The sequence below is a fragment of the Pseudophryne corroboree genome, chromosome 3 (assembly GCF_028390025.1).
Source record: "Pseudophryne corroboree isolate aPseCor3 chromosome 3, aPseCor3.hap2, whole genome shotgun sequence".
NCBI classification, from domain to species: domain Eukaryota; kingdom Metazoa; phylum Chordata; class Amphibia; order Anura; family Myobatrachidae; genus Pseudophryne; species Pseudophryne corroboree.
Genome location: NC_086446.1, coordinates 727,019,999 through 727,046,977, shown reverse-complemented (window position 1 = coordinate 727,046,977; position 26,979 = coordinate 727,019,999). Strand labels below are relative to the sequence as shown.

The window sequence follows — 26,979 nt, the reverse complement described above, 5'->3', positions numbered from 1 at the left end:
ATGTCACCCCCTAGGGAGTCGACACCTGAATGGATGGCCGTAATTAAGGAATTACGTGACAGTGTCAGCACGTTACAGAAAACTGTTGACGACATGAGACAGCCGGCAGCTCAGTTAGTGCCTGTCCAGGCGTCTCAAACACCGTCAGGGGCTATAAAATGCCCGTTACCTCAGTGGGTCGACACGGACCCAGACACAGACACTGACTCCAGTGTCGACGGTGAAGAAACAAACGTATTTTCCAGTAGGGCCACACGTTACATGATCACGGCAATGAAGGAGGTTTTGCACATCTCTGATACTGCAAGTACCACGAAAAGGGGTATTATGTGGGGTGTGAAAAAACTACCCGTAGTTTTTCCTGAATCAGATGAATTGAATGAAGTGTGTGATGAAGCGTGGGTTACCCCCGACAAAAAACTGCTAATTTCTAAAAAATTATTGGCACTATATCCCTTCCCACCAGAGGTTAGGGCTCGTTGGGAAACACCCCCTAGGGTAGATAAGGCGCTCACACGCTTATCAAAACAAGTGGCGTTACCGTCTCCTGAAACGGCCGCCCTTAAGGAGCCAGCAGATAGGAGGCTGGAAAATATCCTTAAAAGTATATACACACATACTGGTGTTATACTGCGACCAGCAATCGCCTCAGCCTGGATGTGCAGTGCTGGGGTGGCTTGGTCGGATTCCCTGACTGAAAATATTGATACCCTGGACAGGGACAATATATTATTGACTATAGAGCATTTAAAGGATGCATTCCTATATATGCGAGATGCACAGAGAGACATTTGCACTCTGGCATCAAGAGTAAGTACGATGTCCATTTCTGCCAGAAGAGGATTATGGACGCGACAGTGGTCAGGGGATGCGTATTCCAAACGGCATATGGAAGTATTGCCGTATAAAGGGGAGGAGTTATTTGGGGGCGGTCTATCGGACCTGGTGGCCACGGCAACGGCTGGAAAATCCACCTTTTTACCCCAAGTCACCTCGCAGCAGAAAAAGATACCGTCTTTTCAGGCTCAGTCCTTTCGTCCCCATAAGGGCAAGCGGGCAAAAGGCCACTCATATCTGCCCCGGGGCAGAGGAAGGGGAAAAAGACTGCAACAGACAGCTTCTTCCCACGAACAGAAGCCCTCCCCCGCTTCTGCCAAGTCCTCAGCATGACGCTGGGGCCTTACAAGCGAACTCAGGCACGGTGGGGGCCCGTCTCAAGATTTTCAGCGCGCAGTGGGCTCACTCGCAAGTGGACCCCTGGATCCTGCAGGTAGTATCTCAGGGGTACAAATTGGAATTCGAGACGTCTCCCCCTCGCCGGTTCCTGAAGTCTGCTTTACCAACGTCCACCCCCGACAGGGAGGCGGTATTGGAAGCCATTCACAAGCTGTATTCCCAGCAAGTGATAATCAAGGTACCCCTCCTACAACAGGGAAAGGGGTATTACTCCACGCTGTTTGTGGTACCGAAGCCGGACGGCTCGGTGAGACCCATTTTAAATCTTAAAGCTTTGAACACTTACATAAAAAGGTTCAAGTTCAAGATGGAGTCACTCAGAGCAGTGATAGCGAACCTGGAAGAAGGGGACTACATGGTGTCTCTGGACATCAAGGATGCTTACCTCCATGTCCCAATTTGCCCTTCTCACCAAGGGTACCTCAGGTTTGTGGTACAGAACTGTCACTATCAGTTTCAGACGCTGCCGTTTGGATTGTCCACGGCACCCCGGGTCTTTACCAAGGTAATGGCCGAAATGATGATTCTTCTTCGAAGAAAAGGCGTCTTAATTATCCCTTACTTGGACGATCTCCTGATAAGGGCACGGTCCAGAGAACAGTTAGAGGTCGGAGTAGCACTATCTCAAATAGTACTACAACAGCACGGATGGATTCTAAATATTCCAAAATCGCAGCTGATTCCGACGACACGTCTGCTGTTCCTAGGGATGATTCTGGACACAGTACAGAAAAAGGTGTTTCTCCCGGAAGAGAAAGCCAGGGCGTTATCCGACCTAGTCAGGAAACTCCTAAGACCAGGCCAGGTGTCAGTGCATCAGTGCACAAGGGTCCTGGGAAAGATGGTGGTTTCTTACGAAGCGATTCCATTCGGCAGATTCCACGCAAGAACTTTTCAGTGGGATCTGCTAGACAAATGGTCCGGATCGCATCTTCAAATGCATCAGCGGATAACCCTGTCTCCAAGGACAAGGGTGTCTCTCCTGTGGTGGTTACAGAGTGCTCATCTCCTAGAGGGCCGCAGATTCGGCATTCAGGATTGGGTCCTGGTGACCACGGATGCCAGCCTGAGAGGCTGGGGAGCAGTCACACAGGGAAAAAATTTCCAGGGCTTGTGGTCAAGTATGGAAACGTCACTTCACATAAATATCCTGGAACTAAGGGCCATTTACAATGCCCTAAGTCAGGCAAGGCCTCTGCTTCAGGGTCAGCCAGTATTGATCCAGTCGGACAACATCACGGCAGTCGCCCACGTAAACAGACAGGGCGGCACAAGAAGCAGGAGGGCAATGACGGAAGTGGCAAGGATTCTTCGCTGGGCGGAAAATCATGTGATAGCACTGTCAGCAGTGTTCATTCCGGGAGTGGACAACTGGGAAGCAGACTTCCTCAGCAGACACGATCTTCACCCGGGGGAGTGGGGACTTCACCCAGAAGTCTTCCACATGATTGTAAACCGTTGGGAAAAACCAAAGGTGGACATGATGGCGTCTCGCCTCAACAAAAAACTGGACAGATATTGCTCCAGGTCAAGGGACCCTCAGGCAATAGCTGTGGACGCTCTGGTAACACCGTGGGTGTACCGGTCAGTGTATGTGTTCCCTCCTCTTCCTCTCATACCAAAAGTACTGAGAATCATAAGAAGGAGAGGAGTAAAGACTATACTCGTGGCTCCGGATTGGCCAAGAAGGACTTGGTACCCGGAAATTCAAGAGATGCTCACGGAAGACCCGTGGCCTCTACCTCTAAGACAGGACCTGCTCCAGCAGGGACCATGTCTGTTCCAAGACTTACCGCGGCTGCGTTTGACGGCATGGCGGTTGAACGCCGGATCCTGAAGGAAAAAGGCATTCCGGATGAAGTCATCCCTACCCTGATCAAAGCCAGGAAGGATGTAACCGTACAACATTATCACCGTATTTGGCGTAAATATGTTGCGTGGTGCGAGGCCAGGAAGGCCCCTACGGAGGAATTTCAACTGGGTCGATTCCTGCATTTCCTGCAAACAGGACTGTCTATGGGCCTCAAATTAGGGTCCATTAAGGTTCAAATTTCGGCCCTGTCGATATTCTTCCAATAAGAACTAGCTTCTGTTCCTGAAGTTCAGACGTTTGTCAAGGGACTACTGCATATACAGCCTCCTTTTGTGCCTCCAGTGGCACCTTGGGATCTCAATGTAGTGTTGGGATTCCTAAAATCACATTGGTTTGAACCACTCACCACTGTGGACTTGAAATATCTCACATGGAAAGTGGTAATGCTGTTAGCCCTGGCTTCAGCCAGGCGTGTATCAGAATTGGCGGCTTTATCCTATAAAAGCCCTTACCTAATTTTTCATACGGACAGGGCAGAATTGAGGACTCGTCCTCAATTTCTCCCTAAGGTGGTTTCAGCATTTCACTTAAACCAACCTATTGTGGTGCCTGCGGCTACTAGGGACTTGGAGGATTCCAAGTTGCTGGACGTAGTCAGGGCCCTGAAAATATATGTTTCCAGGACGGCTGGAGTCAGAAAATCTGACTCGCTGTTTATCCTGTATGCACCCAACAAGCTGGGTGCTCCTGCTTCTAAGCAGACGATTGCTCGTTGGATTTGTAGTACAATTCAGCTTGCACATTCTGTGGCAGGCCTGCCACAGCCAAAATCTGTAAAAGCCCATTCCACACGAAAAGTGGGCTCATCTTGGGCGGCTGCCCGAGGGGTCTCGGCTTTACAACTTTGCCGAGCAGCTACTTGGTCAGGGGCAAACACGTTTGCTAAATTCTACAAATTTGATACCCTGGCTGAGGAGGACCTGGAGTTCTCTCATTCGGTGCTGCAGAGTCATCCGCACTCTCCCGCCCGTTTGGGAGCTTTGGTATAATCCCCATGGTCCTTTCGGAGTCCCCAGCATCCACTAGGACGTTAGAGAAAATAAGAATTTACTTACCGATAATTCTATTTCTCATAGTCCGTAGTGGATGCTGGGCGCCCATCCCAAGTGCGGATTGTCTGCATTACTTGTACATAGTTATTGTTACAAAAATCGGGTTATTGTTGTTGTGAGCCATCTTTTCAGAGGCTCCTTCTGTTATCATGCTGTTAACTGGGTTCAGATCACAAGTTGTACGGTGTGATTGGTGTGGCTGGTATGAGTCTTACCCGGGATTCAAAATCCTTCCTTATTGTGTACGCTCGTCCGGGCACAGTATCCTAACTGAGGCTTGGAGCAGGGTCATAGGGGGAGAAGCCAGTGCACACCAGCTAGTCCTAAAGCTTTTACTTTGTGCCCAGTCTCCTGCGGAGCCGCTATTCCCCATGGTCCTTTCGGAGTCCCCAGCATCCACTACGGACTATAAGAAATAGAATTATCGGTAAGTAAATTCTTATTTTTTCACGTGCTGCACCACTTTTCTGGAATTCCCTACCTCTCCCCCTCAGACTCTCCACCTCTCTACAAAACTTCAAACGGGCTCTCAAGACCCACTTCTTCACCAAACCCAGCCAAATCTCATCCTAACCCTCTGTTCAACGTTCTCTATGAACCCCATCTGTGTTATACCTGTCTGTCTACCCCTCCACTTTAGATTGTAAGCTCTCACGAGCAGGGCACTCTTCCCTCGTGTTTATCCTTTGTCTTACTTTAATAATCTTCAACTGCACCACATCCAGCAGTCTTCTGCCACCTGATACTTATTCCAGTGTCATCTGCTGAAGTAACTATGTTTATTTACCCTGTACTTGTCCTATATTGTCATCAAATGTAAGTTGCTGTTTTCCTGTTTGATTATTTATGTACTCTGTAATTGGGCGCTGCGGAACCCTTGTGGTGCCATATAAATAAAGGATAATAAATAATAAAAAATGCAGATACTATGTCTAGAACGTACAGTAGAGTATAATGTGTGTATGTATTTATATATTTCTCCACCAATCAGCAAATTGAGGTGGAAAGTCCTTTTCATAAAGATGTTCTTAGAAAACTAATTGCCCCATCAGCCACCTCCTTAATACGTCACATGGAACCACCTTCTAACCCATGGTTATCTTGATTTTCAGATCTCTGCTTGTTGTACATTTCTGGGCACCATGGGCTCCTCAGTGTTCCCAAATGAATGACGTTATGGCCGAGCTGGCCAAGGTCCACCCTGAAGTCACATTTATAAAGGTATGGCGTAGTTGATAGCATCAAATAGCTCTATACTGTGCACTATATTTGGGTAAGTGATCTATAAAGCATCAAATTGTCGTAAGTTAGGATAAACTAGTGTGATACAAATATTGGGGCAGATGTATTAACATGGAGACGGGATAAAGCAGTGATAAGTGCAAGGTGACAACACACCAGCCAATCATTATGGATTTGCAAAATGACAGGAGCTGATTGGCTGGTGCGTTATCACCTTGCTCTTATCACTTCCTTATCCCTTCTCCAGGCTTAATACATCTTCCCCAGTGTCTCATATATAGAAGCCTGGACTGGCTACATACTCTCATTTAAAACCTGCCTACACAAGAATTACCTTATTCTAAGGGGTTTGATATGGATGACTGGCAGACGGGATTCCTTCTGTCAATATCCCGACAGCGGCATCCCGTGCGTCAGAATGCCGGCAGTGGGTGGAACACTAAGAGTCCCCTTGCGGGCTCGCTACGAGTAGGAATAGCCCTGTTGCGCATCGGGATTCCGACTGGCGGCATTGTCTGCTCTTGGGATTCCAGCATCAGGATCCTGACCGCCGGTAAATTAAACGCATCCCATTCTGAGTTAGATGGAATTGCAGAATGCAGATTAATTTTTTTTTCTCTGACGTCCTAGTGGATGCTTGGTACTCCGTAAGGACCATGGGGAATAGACGGGCTCCGCAGGAGACTGGGCACTCTAAAAAAAAAGATTAGGTACTACATCTGGTGTGCACTGGCTCCTCCCTCTATGCCCCTCCTCCAGACCTCAGTTAGAATCTGTGCCCGGTCAGAGCTGGTTGCACACTAGGGGCTCTCCTGAGCTTCCTAGAAAGAAAAGTATTTGTTAGGTTTTTTATTTTCAGTGAGATCTGCTGGCAACAGACTTAGGGGAGAGAAGCAAACCTACCTGCTTGCAGCTAGCTTGTGCTTCTAGGCTACTGGACACCATTAACTCCAGAGGGATCGAACACAGGGCCCGACCTCGTTCGTCCGTTCCCGGAGCCGCGCCGCCGTCCCCCATGCAGAGCCAGAAGACGGAAGAAACCGGAGGAAATCGGCGGCTGAAGACTTCGGTCTTCATTAAGGTAGCGCACAGCACTGCAGCTGTGCGCCATTGCTCCCTATGCACACCACACACTCCGGTCAGTGATGGGTGCAGGGCGCTGGGGGGGGCGCCCTGGGTAGCAATTAGAGTACCTTACATGGCGCAAACTGTAATAAACTGTATATGTGCATAATAAACTGTATATGTGCATAATCCCCCGCCATAAAAGTATATAAAAAAAGCGGGAGAAGTCCACCGAGAAGGGGGCGGGGCTATCTCCCTCAGCACACCGGCGCCATTTTCTCTTCACAGCTCCGCTGGAAGACAGCTCCCCAGGCTCTCCCCTGCAGTTTCCAGGCTCAAAGGGTAAAAAAGAGAGGGGGGGCACTAAATTTAGGCACAAACTGAGTATATTAAGCAGCTATAGGGAAAAATCACTTTTGTTAGTGTAAATCCCTGTTTATATAGCGCTGTGGTGTGTGCTGGCATACTCTCTCTCTGTCTCCCCAAAGGACTTTGTGGGGTCCTGTCCTCAGTCAGAGCATTCCCTGTGTGTGTGTGTGTGCGGTGTGTCGGTACGGCTGTGTCGACATGTTTGATGAGGACGCTTACGTGGAGGTGGAGCAGGTGCCGATAAGTGTGATGTCGCCCCCTGCGGGGCCGACACCTGAGTGGATGGATATGTGGAAGGTATTAACCGACAGTGTCAACTCCTTACATAAAAGGTTCGATGACGCAGCTTTGGGACAGCCGGCATCTCAGCCCGCGCCTGCCCAGACTTCTCAGAGGCCGTCAGGGGCTCAAAAACGCCCGCTACCTCAGATGGCTGACACAGATGTCAACACGGAGTCTGACTCCAGTGTCGACGAGGATGAGACAAATATACAATCCACTAGGGCCATCCGATGTATGATTACGGCAATGAAAAATGTGTTGCACATTTCTGACATTAACCCGGTTACCACAAAAAAGGGTATTATGTTTGGGGAGAAAAAGCAGCCAGTGACTTTTCCCCCATTTGATGAGTTAAACGAATTGTGTGAAGAAGCATGGGGTTCCCCAGATAAGAAACTAGTAATTTCTAAGCGGTTACTAATGGCGTACCCTTTCCCGCCAACGGATAGGTTACGCTGGGAGACATCCCCTAAGGTGGACAAAGCGCTCACACGCTTATCAAAAAAGGTGGCACTGCCGTCTCAGGATACGGCCGCCTTAAAGGAGCCTGCAGATAGAAAGCAGGAGGCTATCCTGAAGTCTGTGTATACACACTCAGGTACTATACTGAGACCTACTATTGCTTCAGCATGGATGTGCAGTGCTGCAGCAGCGTGGTCTGATTCCCTGTCTGATAACATTGATTCCCTTGACAGGGACACTATATTGCTAACCATAGAGCATGTTAAAGACGTAGTCTTATATATGAGAGATGCACAGAGGGACATTTGCCGGCTGGCATCTAGAATTAATGCGATGTCCATTTCTGCCAGGAGAGTATTATGGACTCGGCAGTGGACGGGTGATGCTGATTCTAAAAGGCACATGGAAATTTTGCCTTATATGGGTGAGGAATTGTTTGGGGACGGTCTCTCGGACCTCGTATCCACAGCAACAGCTGGGAAGTCGACTTTTTTACCTCAGGTTCCCTCACAGCCTAAGAAAGCACCGTATTATCAAGTACAGTCCTTTCGGCCTCAGAAAGGCAAGCGGGTTAGAGGCGCGTCCTTTCTGCCCAGAGGCAAGGGTAGAGGGAAAAAGCTGCACCATACAGCCAGTTCCCAAGAACTAAAATCCTCCCCTGCTTCTACTAAGTCCACCGCATGACGCTGGGGCTCCACATGTGGAGCCAGGTGCGGTGGGGGCCCGTCTCCGGAACTTCAGCGACCAGTGGGTTCGCTCACAGGTGGATCTCTGGGTTCTACAAGTGGAATCTCAGGGATACAAGCTGGAATTCGAGACGTCTCCCCCTCGCCGTTACCTCAAATCAACCTTGACAGCTACTCCCCAGGACAGGGAGGTAGTACTGGCGGCAATTCACAAGCTGTACCTCCAGCAGGTGATAATCAAAGTTCCCCTCCTTCAACAGGGACGGGGTTACTATTCCACAATGTTTGTGGTACCGAAACCAGACTGTTCGGTGAGACCCATTCTAAATTTAAAATCCTTGAACACTTATATAAGGAAGTTCAAGTTCAAAATGGAATCGCTCAGGGCGGTTATTGCAAGCCTGGAAGAGGGGGGATTACATGGTATCACTGGACATCAAGGATGCGTACCTACATGTCCCCATTTACCCACCTCACCAGGTGTACCTCCGTTTTGTGGTACAGGACTGCCATTACCAATTCCAGACGTTGCCGTTTGGTCTGTCCACGGCACCGAGGGTATTTACCAAAGTAATGGCCGAAATGATGATACTCCTTCGAAAGAAGGGAGTTATGATTATCCCGTACTTGGACGATCTCCTTATAAAGGCGAGGTCCAGGGAGCAGTTGTTGGTCGGAGTAGCACTATCCCAGGAAGTGCTACAACAGCACGGCTGGATTCTGAATATCCCGAAGTCGCAGCTGGTTCCTACGACGCGTCTACTGTTCCTGGGTATGATTCTGGACACAGAACAGAAGAAGGTGTTTCTCCCGGAGGAGAAGGCCAAGGAGTTGTCATCTCTGGTCAGAGACCTCCTAAAACCAAAACAGGTGTCGGTGCATCACTGCACGCGAGTCCTGGGAAAGATGGTAGCTTCTAACGAGGCAATTCCATTCGGCAGGTGCCATGCACGGATCTTTCAGTGGGATCTGTTAGACAAGTGGTCCGGATCGCATCTTTAGATGCATCGGCTGCTCACCCTGTCCCCGAGGGCCAGGGTGTCTCTGCTGTGGTGGCTGCAGAGTGCTCATCTTCTCGAGGGCCGCAGATTCGGCATACAGGACTGGATCCTGGTGACCACGGATGGAAGCCACCGAGGTTGGGGGGCAGTCACTCAGGGAAGAAACTTCCAAGGACAATGGTCGAGTCAGGAAGCTTCCTTACACATAAATATTCTGGAGCTAAGGGCCATTTACAATGCCCTAAGTCAGGCAAGACCCTGCTTCAAAACCAGTCGGTGCTGATTCAGTCAGACAACATCACGGCGGTCGCCCATGTAAACCGACAGGGCGGCACAAGAAGCAGGATGGCGATGGCAGAAGCCACAAGGATTCTTCGATGGGCGGAAAATCACGTGATAGCACTGTCAGCAGTGTTCATTCCGGGAGTGGACAACTGGGAAGCAGACTTCCTCAGCAGGCACGACCTCCACCCGGGAGAGTGGGGACTTCATCCAGAAGTCTTCCAGCTGATTGTAAATCGTTGGGAAAGGCCACAGGTGGACATGATGGCGTCCCGCCTCAACAAAAAGCTAAAAAGATATTGCGCCAGGTCAAGGGACCCTCAGGCGATAGCTGTGGACGCTCTAGTGACACCGTGGGTGTACCAGTCGGTTTATGTGTTCCCTCCTCTTCTTCTCATACCATAGGTACTGAGGATAATTAGAAAGAGAGGAGTAAGAACTGTACTCATCGTTCCGGATTGGCCAAGAAGGACTTGGTACCCGGAACTACAAGAAATGATCTCAGAGGACCCTTGGCCTCTGCCTCTCAGACAGGACCTGCTACAGCAGGGGCCCTTTCTGTTCCAAGACTTACCGCGGCTGCGTTTGACGGCATGGCGGTTGAACGCCGGATCCTGATGGAAAAGGGCATTCCGGTTGAAGTAATTCCTACGCTGATAAAAGCTAGGAAGGATGTGACAGCAAAACATTATCACCGCATATGGCGAAAATATGTTGCTTGGTGTGAGGCTATGAAGGCCCCAACAGAAGAATTTCAGCTGGGTCGATTTCTACACTTCCTACAGTCAGGAGTGACTATGGGCCTAAAATTGGGATCCATTAAAGTCCAGATTTCGGCCCTGTCTATTTTCTTTCAAAAAGAACTGGCTTCACTGCCTGAAGTTCAGACGTTTGTTAAGGGAGTGCTGCGTATTCAGCCCTCTTTTGTGCCCCCAGTGGCACCTTGGGATCTCAACGTTGTGTTGGATTTCCTAAAATCACATTGGTTTGAGCCACTTCAGACCGTGGAGTTGAAATATCTCACGTGGAAAGTGGTCATGCTTTTGGCCTTGGCTTCGGCTAGGCGTGTGTCCGAATTGGCGGTTTTGTCATGCAAAAGCCCCTATCTGATCTTCCATATGGACAGGGCAGAATTGAGGACTCGTCCCCAATTTCTCCCTAAGGTGGTATCAGCGTTTCATTTGAACCAACCTATTGTGGTGCCTGCGGCTACTCGGGGCTTGGAGGCTTCCAAGTTGCTGGACGTAGTCCGGGCCCTGAAAATCTATGTTTCCAGGACGGCTAGAGTCAGAAAAACTGACTCGCTGTTTATCCTGCATGCACCCAACAAGCTGGGTGCTCCTGCTTCTAAGCAGACTATTGCTCGCTGGATCTGTTGCACGATTCAACTTGCACATTCTGCGGCTGGACTGCCGCATCCTAAATCAGTCAAAGCCCATTCCACGAGGAAGGTGGGCTCTTCTTGGGCGTCTGCCCGAGGGGTCTCGGCTTTACAACTTTGCCGAGCTGCTACCTGGTCGGGGTCAAACACGTTCGCAAAATCCTACAAGTTTGATACCCTGGCTGAGGAGGACCTTGAGTTTGCTCATTCGGTGCTGCAGAGTCATCCGCACTCTCCCGCCCGTTTGGGAGCTTTGGTATAATCCCCATGGTCCTTACGGAGTACCCAGCATCCACTAGGACGTCAGAGAAAATAAGATTTTACTCACCGGTAAATCTATTTCTCGTAGTCCGTAGTGGATGCTGGGAGCCCGTCCCAAGTGCGGAATTCTGCAATACTTGTATATAGTTATTGCCTAACTAAAGGGTTTTTTGTTCTGAGCCATCAGTTTAATGAGGCTCAGTTGTTGTTCATACTGTTAACTGGGTATAATTATCACAAGTTGTACGGTGTGATTGGTGTGGCTGGTATGAGTCTTACCCTGGATTCCAAATCCTTTCCTAGTAATGTCAGCTCTTCCGGGCACAGTTTCCCTAACTGAGGTCTGGAGGAGGGGCATAGAGGGAGGAGCCAGTGCACACCAGATGTAGTACCTAATCTTTTCTTTAGAGTGCCCAGTCTCCTGCGGAGCCCGTCTATTCCCCATGGTCCTTACGGAGTACCCAGCATCCACTACGGACTACGAGAAATAGATTTACCGGTGAGTAAAATCTTATTTTTTTTGAGACCTAATCAGAGTTGTTTGCTAGTTTGTAGCTTGTGGCTTCACCCCCTGCATGTACCTGCGACCGATGCAGCTGGAATGCATGTCTTCCCTGTGAGTACTCTCGGTACACAATGGAAACACATTGCCATTAAAGACTAAGTAGTGCAGGTTACAGGCACCCAAGTGGCAGAAGCATCTGAAATGATGCTCCAAGATGACATTTTTTATGACAACACTTTATAAAATATATGTGCAGGCTTCCCCTTCCTCCAAGTGAGCATGATTCATTATTTGTGTAATGTGAGTGTGCACTGCAGTCTAAAGTGACTTTTAAAACACAGTTGCACAGTTTTCATGTGCTGAGGTTCTAGAGGCATCGATTCTCATAATGAGGCCCTCCAGATGTTGTGGAATTACACATCCCAGCATTTCCTGCCAACGTTTGCTTGTTAAGGCATGCTAAAACTGGCAGGGTATGCTGGGATGTGTAGTTTCACAGCAGGTAGAGTGATGTGGAACAGTAGAGCAATCTGAGAGCCCAGGGTGCATATACCTTTTAATACTAGTTTTTACCTCTCCAAGGGTTCTTCAGCATTTGTGTTTATACATGTGCCATGTGTACACGTACTAACCTTATAAAGCCAGTACCTCTATTTTCAGTGATACGTAGCTTGTTAGTTTAGGAATCCCATTTGGACCTCTCTCTGTAGTGAAGCATTTATTATCCTGAAAACACACATCTTTGAAATTCAGTAGATGTTAAAAACCCCATAAAACACCATTCAGTGCACGCCTCGGGTCCTCTTTATCATTCAATATTTGTGCCATAGCCCCTTAAAATACCTATCTTCAGGGTTTACCCACAGATAATAAGTATGTACCATTGAGGGACCGCAGCAGATATCTCCATATCTGCCTTGGCCCCTCCATCTCTGACAGCAGCCGCAGCCCCCATAGAAGCTGTCAGATTTACCGAGCTCCAGAATGTGAAGCATTACGGAGCTTGGTAAAGTTCCAGAATGCTTGGCCCCCCGTAGCTGACGCCATCTGAAGATGGTGCTAGTCGCTGTAGCTACCTCTAGAACCCTCCATGGCAATGGCTGCTGCACATGTGTCATCAGAAGACTGCACATGCGTAGGAAGCCTGATATAGTAGTAAATAGAACACTCATGTGATGACTTCACTCTGAGCACATTGCAGGGACGGGGTCCTTTCAGAGCCCCTATCCCTGCTGGTGACTATTATTACATCCAGGCAAAACTTAATTTCTAATTGTCGTGTATAGTGGCGATAAATCACAATTATTGGGTCCTGATACATATGCCTGATACATATGCCCCCGATGAGAGATGACTTGGTAAAGAAGAAATCTACTTAAATATTCAGATTTTGGTCTGGCTTGAGCCACCATAAAATGCAAAGTTAGACATCACTGACCTGTGATCACATGATCGCAGCAGCAAAGGTAACTTTGTGAACGCCACCTAGTACTAAATTGTAAGATAATTGTGTACATGAGTATTGAACAGCTGTAAAGGGCCCTACAGACATGCCGATCCGCTGCCGAGCTGCCCGACGGCGGATACGGCCGACGGGCGACCCGGCGGCGGGGGGGAGTGACGTTTCTTCACTCCCCCCGTCACACGGTTCCATTGAAGTGCAGGCAAATATGGACGATCTCGTCCATATTGGCCTGTGTGTACAGCCGACGGGGGACCAGCGATGAACGAGCGCGGGGCCGCGCATCGTTCATCGCTGGAGCCTCCACACTGAAAGATATGATCGAGTTCTCGTTCATTTATGAACGAGATCGTTCATATCTTTCAAACAAATCGGCATGTGTGTAGGGCCTATAACCCAGTCCCTTGCAAATAGAAAATAGTCTGCCAAAAAAAAACGTTTTGTATTCTTTTCCTCCGGCCTCATACTGTTGTAAGGCTAGGGACATACAATCTTGGGATTTATACAACCTCTAAGGTAAAGGAATGACCTAAAATTAAATAAAGAGATTCTTCACTTGTCAGTCCTGGGCATTAAGGTGGTCTCAGTGCATTTACTATTTTGGCTATGCAGTGCATCCGCAAAGTATTCATAGCGCTTCACTTTTTCAACATTTTGTTATGTTACAGCCTTATTCCAAAATGGAATAAATGCATTTTCTCTTCCGTCCTAGAGGATGCTGTGGTCCACATTAGTACCATGGGGTATAGACGGGTCCCTTGGGAGCCATGGGCACTTTAAGAGTTTAATAGTGTGGGATGGCTCCTCCCTCTATGTCCCTCCTACCAGACTCAGTTTAGAAAATGTGCCCGGTGGAGCTGGTCACAGCTAGGGGAGCTCCTAGAGCTTTTCTAGTTTTCTTATTTTTTTTTTTTTTTAAGAGCATGTTAGGTACATGGAGGCTGCAGCCAACAGCCTCCGTGCTTCGTGGGACTTAGGGGGGTAGTAGGAGCCAACCCTTGAGGTTAATGGCCCCTATCTCCGCTGACAGGACACAGAGCTCCTGAGGGTGTTGATAGCAAGCCCACGAGGCGACCACTCGCTCTCCGCAGCACTGCCGCCACCCCCTAACAGAGCCAGAAGATGTGGTGGTGAGTATGACGCCGGCGGGAATGGCGGCACAAGGGTGGGAGCGCAGCACTGATGCTGCGCTCCAGAGGGCTCAGAGGTACTGTTGAGCGGCGCTATGAGGGGCACCCTGGGCCAGCGCAATACCCTAACACTGGTCATCAGAACTAACGGGCTAATCCCACTGTTAGCAACAAGAACACTTCAGGCCAGTATAAAATAACAGGAGCGGGAAGACCGTGCCATTACAGGGGGCGGGGCTTATCCGCAGAGCGGATCCAACACTCACCAGCGCCATTTTCTCCCTGCAGATCACACACAGAGACGCTGACAGGGAGCGCTGCCCTCCACTCCAGTTATCCTGTGCGGTACCAGGGTGTTATAGAAAGCGTGAGGGGAGAGTGTTATTCACTTTTTAATCTATTAAAGTTACTCAGTCAGCGCTAGGCATTTATTTATAATAACTACCTACTGGGGCGCTGTGTGGCTGGCTCCTTATAGTCTCTCTGAATCTCTCTGAAGGTACTTGGGGGAAACTGTGTCTGACATTTTCCTGTGTGTGTGTGTGTGTGTGTGTATGTTATATATCTCACATTACCATGTCTAGGGATTCTGTATCTTGTGCTGCAGAGTGTGTGTCCTCTCCAGAGCAGTCTATTCCATGTACTCAGGAATGCAATGTACTGTCTCAGCCTTCTGAATCCGAACCCCCATGGGTGGCTTCTCTTAAGGGAATGATATCCCAAATTTCATCTAGGATAGCTCCTAATGAGAGTGAAACACAGGTTTTGAAAAGATCTGTAGAGGTTTTGTCATATTCTGCTCCCTCTACCTCTTCCAAGACCCCTGATATATAGCCTAAGAAACATGCTCTTGCCAAAATAATGCAAGTCTACACAGATACCGACTCTGATACATGAGACGATGAGGGGGATATCCTGGGGGGTTGAGGCATCCCTTGCTAGGAGGATGCAACTCGTGATTGAGGCTTTTAGGGACATTTTACACATTACTGATAAGGTACCTGAGCAGGTAGAGGAGGCTTACTTTACTGAAACTAAGAAATCCTCCCTTACATTCCCTGCATCTAAGGAATTAAATGCATTATTTTAAAAATCCTGGGAAAACCCAGAGAAATTCCAGATCCCTAAAAGGGTTCTCATTGCTTTTCCTTTCCCTGAGGAGGATAGGAAAAAGTGGGAAAACCCGCCGGTAGTAGACGCTTCTGTTTCTAGTCTGTCTAAGAAAGTGGTTTTGCCTGTCCCTGCGCCCTAGCCTTAAAAGAGCCGGCTGACCGCAAAATTGAGACTACTTTCAAATCTTTATACACAGCAAATGGCATAGCTTTAAGACCCACTATTGCTTGTGCATGGATTTCTAAGGCCATAGTGAAGTGGACAGGCACTTTACTAGAGGAGTTAGATTCTATAGATAGAAGTGACATTGAATTGTTTTTACGTCACATACAGGATTCCGCAGGTTTCATAAGGTTTCTCCCATGGCTGTCTCGGCACGCAGAGGACTCTGGCTGCGCCAATGGTCTGCGGATGCGGAATCCAAGAAGAGTGTGGAGAACCTACCCTTCACAAGTGCCTTGAGTCCTATTGGAGAAACAGCGCTATATAAATAAAATTATTATTATTATTATTATTATTATTATTATAGGTCAGGCTCTGTTTGGGGAAGTGTTAGATGCGTGAATCTCCACAGCAACTGCGGGTAAGTCAACTTTTTTTCCCTCTGCTACACCACCGACAAGGAAATCATATCCTACGTCTGCAATGCAGTCCTTTCGGACCGCTAAAGTTAAGTCCAAATCCCCCTCCACTTTTTTTTAGAGGTGATCGGGGGAAATCCCGAAAACCTACACCCAGAGGTTCCCAGGAACAGAAACCTGGTTCTGCTTCCTCAAAATCCTCGGCATGACTGTGGACCTCCCAGCCTGGAGAACGGGCAGGTGGGAGAAAGACTCAGAAATTTCAGTCATGTCTGGTCTTCCTCATGCCTGGATCCCTGGGTACAGGATATTGTTACGCAGGGGTACAGACGGGAGTTTCAAGAACTCCCACCTCACAGATTCTCTAAATCAGGCTTGCCAGCTTCGCTGACAGAAAGTGCTATCCTACAGGAAGCCATTCAAACATTACTAAAGTCAAATGTAATTGTTTCAGTTCCACCTCACCTACAACACAAAGGTTATTATTCAAACCTGTTTGTGCTACCTTAACCGGACGGTTCGGTAAGACTGATATTAAACCTAAAGTCATTGAACCCCTACTTGAGGGAATTCAAATTCAAGATGGAGTCTCTGAGAGCGGTGATCTCAGGTCTGGAGGAGGGGGAATTCTTGGTATCCCTGGATATCAAGGATGCGTACCTTCATATTCCGATCTGGCCGCCTCACCAGGCTTATCTCAGATTTGCGCTGCTGGACTGTCACTGTCAGTTCCAGGCGCTGCCGTTTGGCCTTTCCACTTCATCAAGAGTGTTCACCAAGGTAATAGCAGAGATGATGCTACTCCTTCGCAAGCAGGGTGTGAACATAATTCCTTACCTGGATGATCTGATAAAAGCGTCTTCCAGGGAGAAGCTGTTGCAGAGCGTTTCTCTCAACTCAACTACTCCAGGATCATGTTTGGATCCTGAATCTTCCAAAGTTGCATCTGGAGCCAACAAGGAGACTGTCCTTCCTGGGGATGATCCTCGACACAGAAGTACAGAAGGTGTTTCTGCCGGAGGAGAAAGCGTTAGTGATGCAAACAATGGTGCGGAATGTCCTGAAGCCAGCCCAGGTATCGGTTCATCAGTGCATTCTGGGGAAAATGGTTGCCTCCTACGAGGCTCTACAGTACGGAAGATTTCATGCACCGTCTTTCCAGCTGGATCTCCTGGACAAATGGTCGGGATCTCATCTTCACATGCACCAGAGGATACGTCTGTCACCGATAGCCAGAATATCGCTCCTCTGGTGGCTGCTAACTTCTCACCTACTAGAGGGACGCAGGTTCGGGATTCAGAATTGGATCCTCCTAAGTCTCAGAGGTTGGGGAGCAGTCACCCAGGTGGAAAACTTCCAAGGAAGGTGGTCAAGTCTGGAATCCATCCTTCCGATAAATATTCTGAAACTAAGGGCTGTGTACACCGGTCTTCTACAAGCGGCACATCTTCTAAAAGATCAGGCCATTTAAGTTCAGGCGGACATGTAACGACAGTGGCCTACATAAACCCACAATGCGGAACGAAGAGCAGAGCTGCAATGTCAGCGGTAACAAGAATCATCCTCTGGGTGGAAAAGCACGCGGTGGCGCTTTCAGCAATCTTCATTCCGGGAGTGGACAACTGGGAAGCGGACTTCCTCAGCAGACACGATGTCCATCTGGGATAATGGGGCCTCCACCCAGAGGTGTTCGCAGAGGTGACAAGTCTTTGGGGCGTACCTCAAATAGACATGATGGCCTCATGCCTTAACAAGAAGTTTCGGAAGTATTGTTCCAGGTCGAGGGATCCACAGGCAGTGGTAGTGGACGCCCTGGTAACTCCGAGGGTGTTCCAGTCAGTGTATGTGTTCCCTCCACTTCCACTTATCCCAAGGATTCTCAAAATAATCAAAAGAACAAGAGTTCAGGCGATCCTCATTGCTCCGGACTGGCCAAGAAGGGCTTGGTACGCGAATCTTCTGGAGTTACTGCTGGAAGATCCGAGGCCTCTTCCTCTTCGCAAGGACCTTCTGCAACAGGGGCTGTTCGCTTATCAAGACTTACCACAGCTACGTTTGACGGCATGGAGGTTGAACGCCATATTCCCAGCAAAGTTATTCCTACCCTGATACAGGATAGGAGAGGAGTAACTTCAAAACATTACCATCGGATTTGGTAAAAAGTACGTGTCTTTGTGCGAAACCAAGAAGTTTCCTACGGTGGAGTTTCAACTTGGATGGTTTCTCCTCTTCCTGCAAGCAGGGGTGGATGTGGGCCTGTGCCTGGGCTCCATAAAAGTCCAGATTTCGGCCTTGTCCATTTTCTTCCAGAAACAATTGGCTGCCCTCCCTGAGGTTCAGACTTTCTTGGAGGGGGTTCTGCACATCCAACCTCCCTTTGTGCCTCCTACGGCACCTTGGGACCTTAACGTGGTACTGCAGTTCCTGCAATCGGTTTGGTTCAAGCCTTTGCAGGAGGTTGAGGTCAAGTTTCTTACTTGGACGACTGTCACACTATTGGCATTGGCATCTGCTAGACGTGTGTTGGAATTGGGGGCATTGTCCTACAAGAGCCCCTACTTGTTTTTTCATAAAGATAGAGCTGAGTTTAGGACGTGTCAGCAATTTCTTCCGAAGGTTGTGTCTGCTTTTCATATCAACAAACCTACTATGGTGCCAGTGGCTACTGACTACTCAATTACTTCAAAGTCCTTGGATGTTGTGAGGGCTTTGAAGATTTATGTGAAGAGAACTTCTCTTCACCAAAAGTCGGACGTTCTGTTTGTCCTTTATGATCCCAACAAGGTTGGGTGTCCTGCTTCTAAGTAGATTATTTCTGCTGGATCAGGTTTACTATCCAGCATGCTTATTCTACGGCAGGATTGCCGTGTCCGAAATCCATTAAGGCCCACTCTTCTCGTAAAGTGGGTTCTTCTTGGGCGGCTGCCCACCCCGGTCTCTGCTTTACAACTTTGGCGAGCAGCAACTTGGTCAGGGTCGAACACATTTGCTAAGTTCTACAAGTTCGATACTTTGACCTCCTAAAGTTTGGTCTATCGGTTCTGCAGGAGCCTCCGCGCTCTCCCTTCCATACTGGGAGCTTTGGTACATCCCCATGGTACTAATGTGGACCCCAGCATCCTCTAGGACGTAAGAGAAAATGGGATTTTAATTACCTACCAGTAAATCCTTTTCTCGTAGTCCGTAGAGGATGCTGGGTGCCCGCCCAGCGCTTCGTTTTCCTGCAGTTGTTCCTTGGTTCAGTACTGCCTTGTTCCTTGGTTCAGTACTGCACTGTTACTTGGTCAAGTAATGTTGTTCAGCCATTGCTGACTTGATTCAAGCTGGTTAGCTTGGTTTTTCTGCTGTTATGTATGAGCTGGTGTGAATCTCACCACTATTTGTGTATTTACTTCTCTCGAAGTATGTCCGTCTCCTCGGGCACAGTTTCTAGACTGAGTCTGGTTGGGGAGGGGGGCATAGAGGGAGGAGCCAGCCCACACTATTAAACTCTTAAAGTGCCCATGGCTCCCAAGGGACCCGTCTATACCCCATGGTACTAATGTGGACCCCAGCATCCTCTACGGACTACGAGAAAAGGATTTACCGGTAGGTAATTAAAATCCAATTTCTCTGACGTCCTAGTGGATGCTGGGACTCCGTAAGGACCATGGGGAATAGCGGCTCCGCAGGAGACAGGGCACAAGAATAAAAGCTTTAGGATCAGGTGGTGTGCACTGGCTCCTCCCCCTATGACCCTCCTCCAAGCCTCAGTTAGATTTTTGTGCCCGAACGAGAAGGGTGCAGGCTAGGTGGCTCTCCTGAGCTGCTTAGAATAAAAGTTTAATTTAGGTTTTTTTATTTTCAGTGAGTCCTGCTGGCAACAGGCTCACTGCATCGTGGGACTAAGGGGAGAAGAAGCGAACTCACCTGCATGCAGAGTGGATTGGGCTTCTTAGGCTACTGGACATTAGCTCCAGAGGGACGATCACAGGTACAGCCTGGATGGGTCACCGGAGCCGCGCCGCCGTCCCCCTTACAGAGCCAGAAGAGACGAAGAGGTCCGGTGAAATCGGCGGCAGAAGACAATCCTGTCTTCAGACTAAGGTAGCGCACAGCACCGCAGCTGTGCGCCATTGCTCTCAGCACACTTCACACTCCGGTCACTGAGGGTGCAGGGCGCTTGGGGGGGAGCGCCCTGAGACGCAATATAAATGATAATACCTTAGGTGGCAAAAGAATACATCACATATAGCTCCTGGGCTATATGGATGTATTTTAACCCCTGCCATTTTTACACAAAAAAGCGGGAGATAAGGACGTCGTGAAGGGGCGGAGCCTATCTCCTCAGCACACAAGCGCCATTTTCCCTCACAGTTCCGCTGGAAGGACGGCTCCCTGACTCTCCCCTGCAGTCCTGCTTCAGAATCAGGGTAAAAAAGAGAAGGGGGGGCACTATTGGCAGCAAATGACAATATAAACAGCAGCTATAAGGGAATAACACTTATATAAGGTTATCCCTGTATATATATATATATATATATATATATATATATATATATAGCGCTGGGTGTGTGCTGGCAGACTCTCCCTCTGTCTCTCCAAAGGGCTCGTGGGGTCCTGTCCTCTATCAGAGCATTCCCGGTGTGTGTGCTGTGTGTCGGTACGTGTGTGTCGACATGTATGAGGAGGAAAATGATGTGGAGGCGGAGCAATTGCCTGCGTTAGTGATGTCACCCCCTAGGGAGTCGACACCTGACTGGATGATCGTGTTCAAACAATTAAGTGATAATGTCAACACTTTGCAAAAAACTGTTGACGACATGAGACAGCCGGCAAATCAATTAGTGCCTGTCCAGGCGTCTCAGACACCGTCAGGGGCCCTAAAACGCCCGTTACCTCAGTGGGTCGACACAGACCCAGACACAGATACGGAGTCTAGTGTCGACGGTGATGAGTCGAACGTAATGTCCAGTAGGGCCACACGTTACATGATCACGGCAATGAAGGAAGCATTGCACATTTCTGACACTACAAATACCACTAAGAAGGGTATTATGTGGGGGGTGAAAAAAACTACCAATAGTTTTTCCTGAGTCAGATGAATTGAATGAGGTATGTGATAAAGCGTGGGTTTCTCCCGACAAAAAACTGCTAATTTCTAATAAATTATTGGCACTATATCCTTTCCCATCAGAGGTTAGGACACGTTGGGAAACACCCCCTAGGGTAGATAAGGCGCTCACACGTTTATCTAAACAAGTAGCGTTACCGTCTCCTGATACGGCCACCCTCAAAGAACCAGCTGATAGAAGGCTGGAAAATATCCTAAAAAGTATATACACACATACTGGTGTTATACTGCGACCAGCAATCGCTTCAGCCTGGATGTGCAGTGCTGGAGTCGCGTGGTCGGATTCCCTGACTGAAAATATTGATACCCTGGATAGGGACAATATATTGTTAACTATAGAGCATTTGAAGGATGCATTACTATATATGCGTGATGCACAGAGGGATATTTGCACCCTGGCATCAAGAGTAAGTGCTATGTCCATCTCTGCCAGAAGAACGTTATGGACGCGTCAGTGGTCAGGGGATGCGGATTCCAAACGACATATGGAAGTATTGCCGTATAAAGGGGAGGAGTTATTTGGGGCTGGTCTTTCGGACCTGGTGGCCACGGCAACGGCTGGAAAGTCCACCTTCTTACCCCAGGTCACTTCACATCAACAGAAAAAGACACCGTCTTTTCAAACTCAGTCCTTTCGTTCCCATAAATACAAGCGAGCAAAAGGCCATTCCTTTCTGCCCCGGGGCAGAGGAAGGGGAAAAAGACTGCACCATGCAGCCGCTTCCCAGGATCAGAATCCTTCCCCTGCTTCTGCCAAGTCTTCAGCATGACGCTGGGGCTTTACAAGCAGACTCAGGCTTGGTGGGGGCCCGTCTCAAGAATTTCAACGCGCAGTGGGCTCACTCGCAAGTGGATCCCTGGATTCTACAGGTAGTATCGCAGGGGTACAAACTGGAATTCGAGGCGTTTCCCCCTCGCCGGTTCCTGAAGTCTGCTCTGCCAAAGTCTCCCTCCGACAGGGAGGCAGTTCTGGAAGCCATTCACAAGCTGTATTCCCAGCAGGTGATAATCAAGGTACCCCTCCTACAACAAGGAAAGGGGTATTATTCCACGCTGTTTGTGGTACCGAAGCCGGACGGCTCGGTGAGACCAATTTTAAATCTGAAATCCTTGAACACTTACATAAAAAGGTTCAAATTCAAGATGGAATCACTCAGAGCGGTGATAGCGAACCTGGAAGAAGGGGACTATATGGTGTCTCTGGACATCAAAGATGCTTATCTCCACGTCCCAATCTACCCTTCTCACCAAGGGTATCTCAGGTTTGTAGTACAAGACTGTCATTATCAGTTTCAGACGCTGCCGTTTGGGTTGTCCACGGCACCTCGGGTCTTTACCAAGGTAATGGCCGAAATGATGATTCTTCTTCGAAGAAAAGGCGTATTAATTATCCCTTACTTGGACGATCTCCTGATAAGGGCAAGGTCCAGGGAACAGTTAGAAGTCGGAGTAGCACTATCTCAGATAGTGTTACGTCAGCACGGGTGGATCCTAAATATTCCAAAATCGCAGCTGATTCCAACGACACGTCTTCTGTTCCTAGGAATGATTCTGGACACAGTCCAGAAGAAGGTTTTTCTCCCGGAGGAGAAGGCCAAGGAGTTATCCGAGCTAGTCAGGAACCTCCTAAAACCAGCCCAGGTGTCAGTGCATCAGTGCACGAGGGTCCTGGGAAAAATGGTGGCTTCTTACGAAGCAATTCCATTCGGAAGATTCCATGCAAGAACGTTTCAGTGGGATCTACTGGACAAATGGTCCGGTTCGCATCTTCAGATGCATCAGCGGATAACCCTGTCACCAAAGACAAGGGTGTCTCTCCTGTGGTGGTTGCAGAGTGCTCATCTTCTAGAGGGCCGCAGATTCGGCATTCAGGATTGGATCCTGGTGACCACGGATGCAAGCCTGAGAGGCTGGGGAGCAGTCACACAGGGAAAAAACTTCCAGGGCTTGTGGTCAAGCATGGAAACATCTCTTCATATAAACATTCTGGAACTACGGGCCATTTACAATGCCCTAAGTCAATCAAAACCCCTGCTTCAGGGTCAGGCGGTATTGATCCAATCGGACAACATCACGTCAGTCGCCCACGTAAACAGACAGGGCGGCACGAGAAGCAGGAGGGCAATGGCAGAGGCTGCAAGGATTCTTCGCTGGGCGGAAAATCATGTGATAGCTCTGTCAGCAGTGTTCATTCCGGGAGTGGACAACTGGGAAGCAGACTTCCTCAGCAGACACGACCTTCACCCGGGAGAGTGGGGACTTCACCCAGAAGTCTTCCACCTGATTGTAAACCGTTGGGAAAAACCAAAGGTGGACATGATGGCGTCACGACTAAACAAAAAATTAGACAGATATTGCGCCAGGTCAAGGGACCCTCAGGCAATAGCGGTGGACGCTCTGGTGACACCGTGGGTGTACCAGTCAGTGTATGTGTTCCCTCCTCTGCCTCTCATACCAAAAGTACTGAGAATCATAAGAAGGAGAGGAGTAAGAACGATACTCGTGGTTCCGGATTGGCCAAGAAGGACTTGGTACCCGGAACTTCAGGAGATGCTCACGGAAGACCCGTGGCCTCTACCTCTAAGAAAGGACCTGCTCCAGCAGGGGCCTTGTCTGTTCCAAGACTTACCGCGGCTGCGTTTGACGGCATGGCGGTTGAACGCCGGATCCTGAAGGAAAAAGGCATTCCAGATGAAGTCATCCCTACCCTGGTCAAAGCCAGGAAGGATGTAACCGCAAAACATTATCACCGCATTTGGCGAAAATATGTTGCGTGGTGTGAGGCCAAGAAGGCCCCTACAGAGGAATTTCAACTGGGTCGTTTCCTCCATTTCCTGCAAACACGACTGTCTATGGGCATAAAATTAGGGTCCATTAAGGTTCAAATTTCGGCCCTGTCGATTTTCTTCCAGAAAGAACTGGCTTCAGTACCTGAAGTTCAGACATTTGTAAAAGGGGTACTGCATATACAACCTCCTTTTGTGCCTCCAGTGGCACCTTGGGATCTCAATGTTGTTTTGAGGTTCCTTAAGTCACATTGGTTTAACCCACTCACCACTGTGGACTTAAAGTATCTCACATGGAAGGTGACGATGCTGTTAGCCCTGGCTTCAGCCAGGCGTGTGTCAGAATTGGCCGCTTTATCATATAAAAGCCCTTACTTAATTTTTCATTCTGACAGGGCAGAATTGAGGACTCGTCCTCAATTTCTCCCTAAGGTGGTTTCTGCTTTTCACATGAACCAACCTATTGTGGTGCCTGCGGCTACTAGGGACTTGGAGGACTCCAAGTTACTTGACGTTGTCAGGGCCCTGAAAATATATGTTTCCAGGACGGCTGGAGTCAGAAAGTCTGACTCGCTGTTTATCCTGTATGCACCCAACAAGCTGGGTGCTCCTGCTTCTAAGCAGACTATTGCTCGTTGGATTTGTAGTACAATTCAGCTTGCACATTCTGTGGCAGGCCTGCCACAGCCTAAATCTGTAAAAGCCCATTCCACAAGGAAAGTGGGCTCATCTTGGGCGGCTGCCCGAGGGGTCTCGGCTTTACAACTTTGCCGAGCAGCTACTTGGTCAGGGGCAAACACGTTTGCTAAATTCTACAAATTTGATACCCTGGCTGAGGAGGACCTGGAGTTCTCTCATTCGGTGCTGCAGAGTCATCCGCACTCTCCCGCCCGTTTGGGAGCTTTGGTATAATCCCCATTGTCCTTACGGAGTCCCAGCATCCACTAGGACGTCAGAGAAAATAAGATTTTACTTACCGATAAATCTATTTCTCATAGTCCGTAGTGGATGCTGGGCGCCCATCCCAAGTGCGGATTGTCTGCAATACTTGTACATAGTTATTGTTAACAAAATCGGGTTATTGTTGTTGTGAGCCATCTTTTCAGAGGCTCCTTCGTTGTTATCATACTGTTAACTGGGTTCAGATCACGAGTTGTACGGTGTGATTGGTGTGGCTGGTATGAGTCTTACCCGGGATTCAATATCCTTCCTTATTATGTACGCTCGTCCGGGCACAGTATCCTAACTGAGGCTTGGAGGAGGGTCATAGGGGGAGGAGCCAGTGCACACCACCTGATCCTAAAGCTTTTATTCTTGTGCCCTGTCTCCTGCGGAGCCGCTATTCCCCATGGTCCTTACGGAGTCCCAGCATCCACTACGGACTATGAGAAATAGATTTATCGGTAAGTAAAATCTTATTTTTTTTCCTCCAAATTCTACACACAATATCCCATAATGACGATATGAAAAAAGTTTTTTGTTTTTATTTTTTTTGTGCAAATTTATTAAAAATAAAAAAAGTAAGAAATCACATGTACATAAGTATTCACAGCCTTTGCCATGAAGCTCAAAATAAGCTCGGGTGCATCCTGTTTCCACTTATCATCCTTGATGTTCCTACAGCTTAACTGGAGTCCACCTGTGGTAAATTCAGTTGATTGGACATGATTTGGAAAGGCATACACCTGTCTATATATGGTCCCACACTTGACAGTGCATGTCTGAGCACAAACCAAGCATGGAGTCAAAGCAATTGTCTGTAGACCTTTGAGACAGGATTGTCTCGAGGCACAAATTTGGGGAAGGGTACAGAAAAATAATCTGCTGCTTTTGAAGGTCCCAATGAGCACAGTGGCCTCCATCATCCGTAAATGGAAGACGTTCGGAACCACCAGGAGTCTTCCTAGAGCTGGCCGGCCATCTAAACTGAGCGATTGTGGGAGAATGGCCCTAGTCAGGCAGGTGACCAAGAACCCTATGGTCACTCTGTCAGAGCTACAGCATTCCTCTGTGGAGAGAGGAGAACTTTCCAGAAGGACAACCATCTCTGCATCAATCCACCAATCAGGCCTGTATGGTAGAGTGGCCAGACGGAAGCCACTCCTTCGTAAAAAGCACATGGCAGCCTACCAAAATGCACCTGAAGGACTCTCAGACCATGAGAAACTAAATTTTCTGGTCTGATGAGAGAAAGATTGAACTCTTTGGCGTGAATGCCAGGCATCATGTTTTGAGGAAACCAGGCACCGCTCATTGCCAGGCCAATACCATCCCTACAGTGAAGCATGGTGATGGTAGCATCACGCTGTGGGGATGTTTTTCAGCGGCAGCGATTGGGAGACTAGTCAGGATAGATGGAAAGATGAATGCAGCAATGTACAGACACATCCTGGATGAAAACCTGCTCCAGAGCGCTCTTGACTTCAGACTGTGGCGACGGTTCATCTTTCAGCAGGACAATGACCCTAAGCACACAGCCAAGATATCAAAGGAGTGGCTTCAGGGCAACTCTGTGAATGTCCTTGAGTGGCCCAGCCAGAGCCCAGACTTGAATCCGATTGAACATCTCTGGAGAGATCTGAAAATGGCTGTGCACCGACGCTTCCCATCCAACCTGATGGAGCTTGAGAGGTGCTGCAAAGAGGAATGGGCGAGACTGCCCAAAGATAGGTGTGCCAAGCCTCTGCCTATGTAGTGAACAGGTCCCGTGTCGCATCGACCCAGCAACCTGTTCACATTGCCCCTGACCCAGTATTCAACTCGGGAATAACACTGCTTTATTCCTGGGTTGAATTACCGGGTCAGGCGACCGGGTTATTTGTGCGGTGTGAAAGGGGTAGAACACTAAAAGAGAATTTGGTTCAGTGCATGTGATGAGCCCTTCCAGATTGGCACATTGCATCCACTCACATTGCAAGTCTTCCCCCGTAGAGGTGAGCCGTAAAACTTGCGATGGCGGCAGTGCCTTATATGGCTGATATAAGCATTGCAGCGATGTTTGGCGGTATACCTCTTAGAATAACCACCCCTCCCGAATTGTCTACAATAGTATGACCTCGTGGACAGTGCAAGAACTGCCGTGATGCACTATGGGGCA

The 26,979-nt window shown here is 48.7% G+C and overlaps 1 protein-coding gene across 1 annotated transcript in view; it reads left to right on the top strand.

Annotated features, from left to right (window-relative positions):
* Window positions 1-26,979, top strand: part of GLRX3 (glutaredoxin 3) — an 83,457-nt gene that overhangs the window by 9,471 nt on the left and 47,007 nt on the right. The window contains exon 2 of the mRNA XM_063962195.1: window positions 5,274-5,382. Coding sequence (XP_063818265.1) covers window positions 5,274-5,382 — 109 coding nt within the window. The remainder of the gene's footprint in view (window positions 1-5,273; window positions 5,383-26,979) is intronic.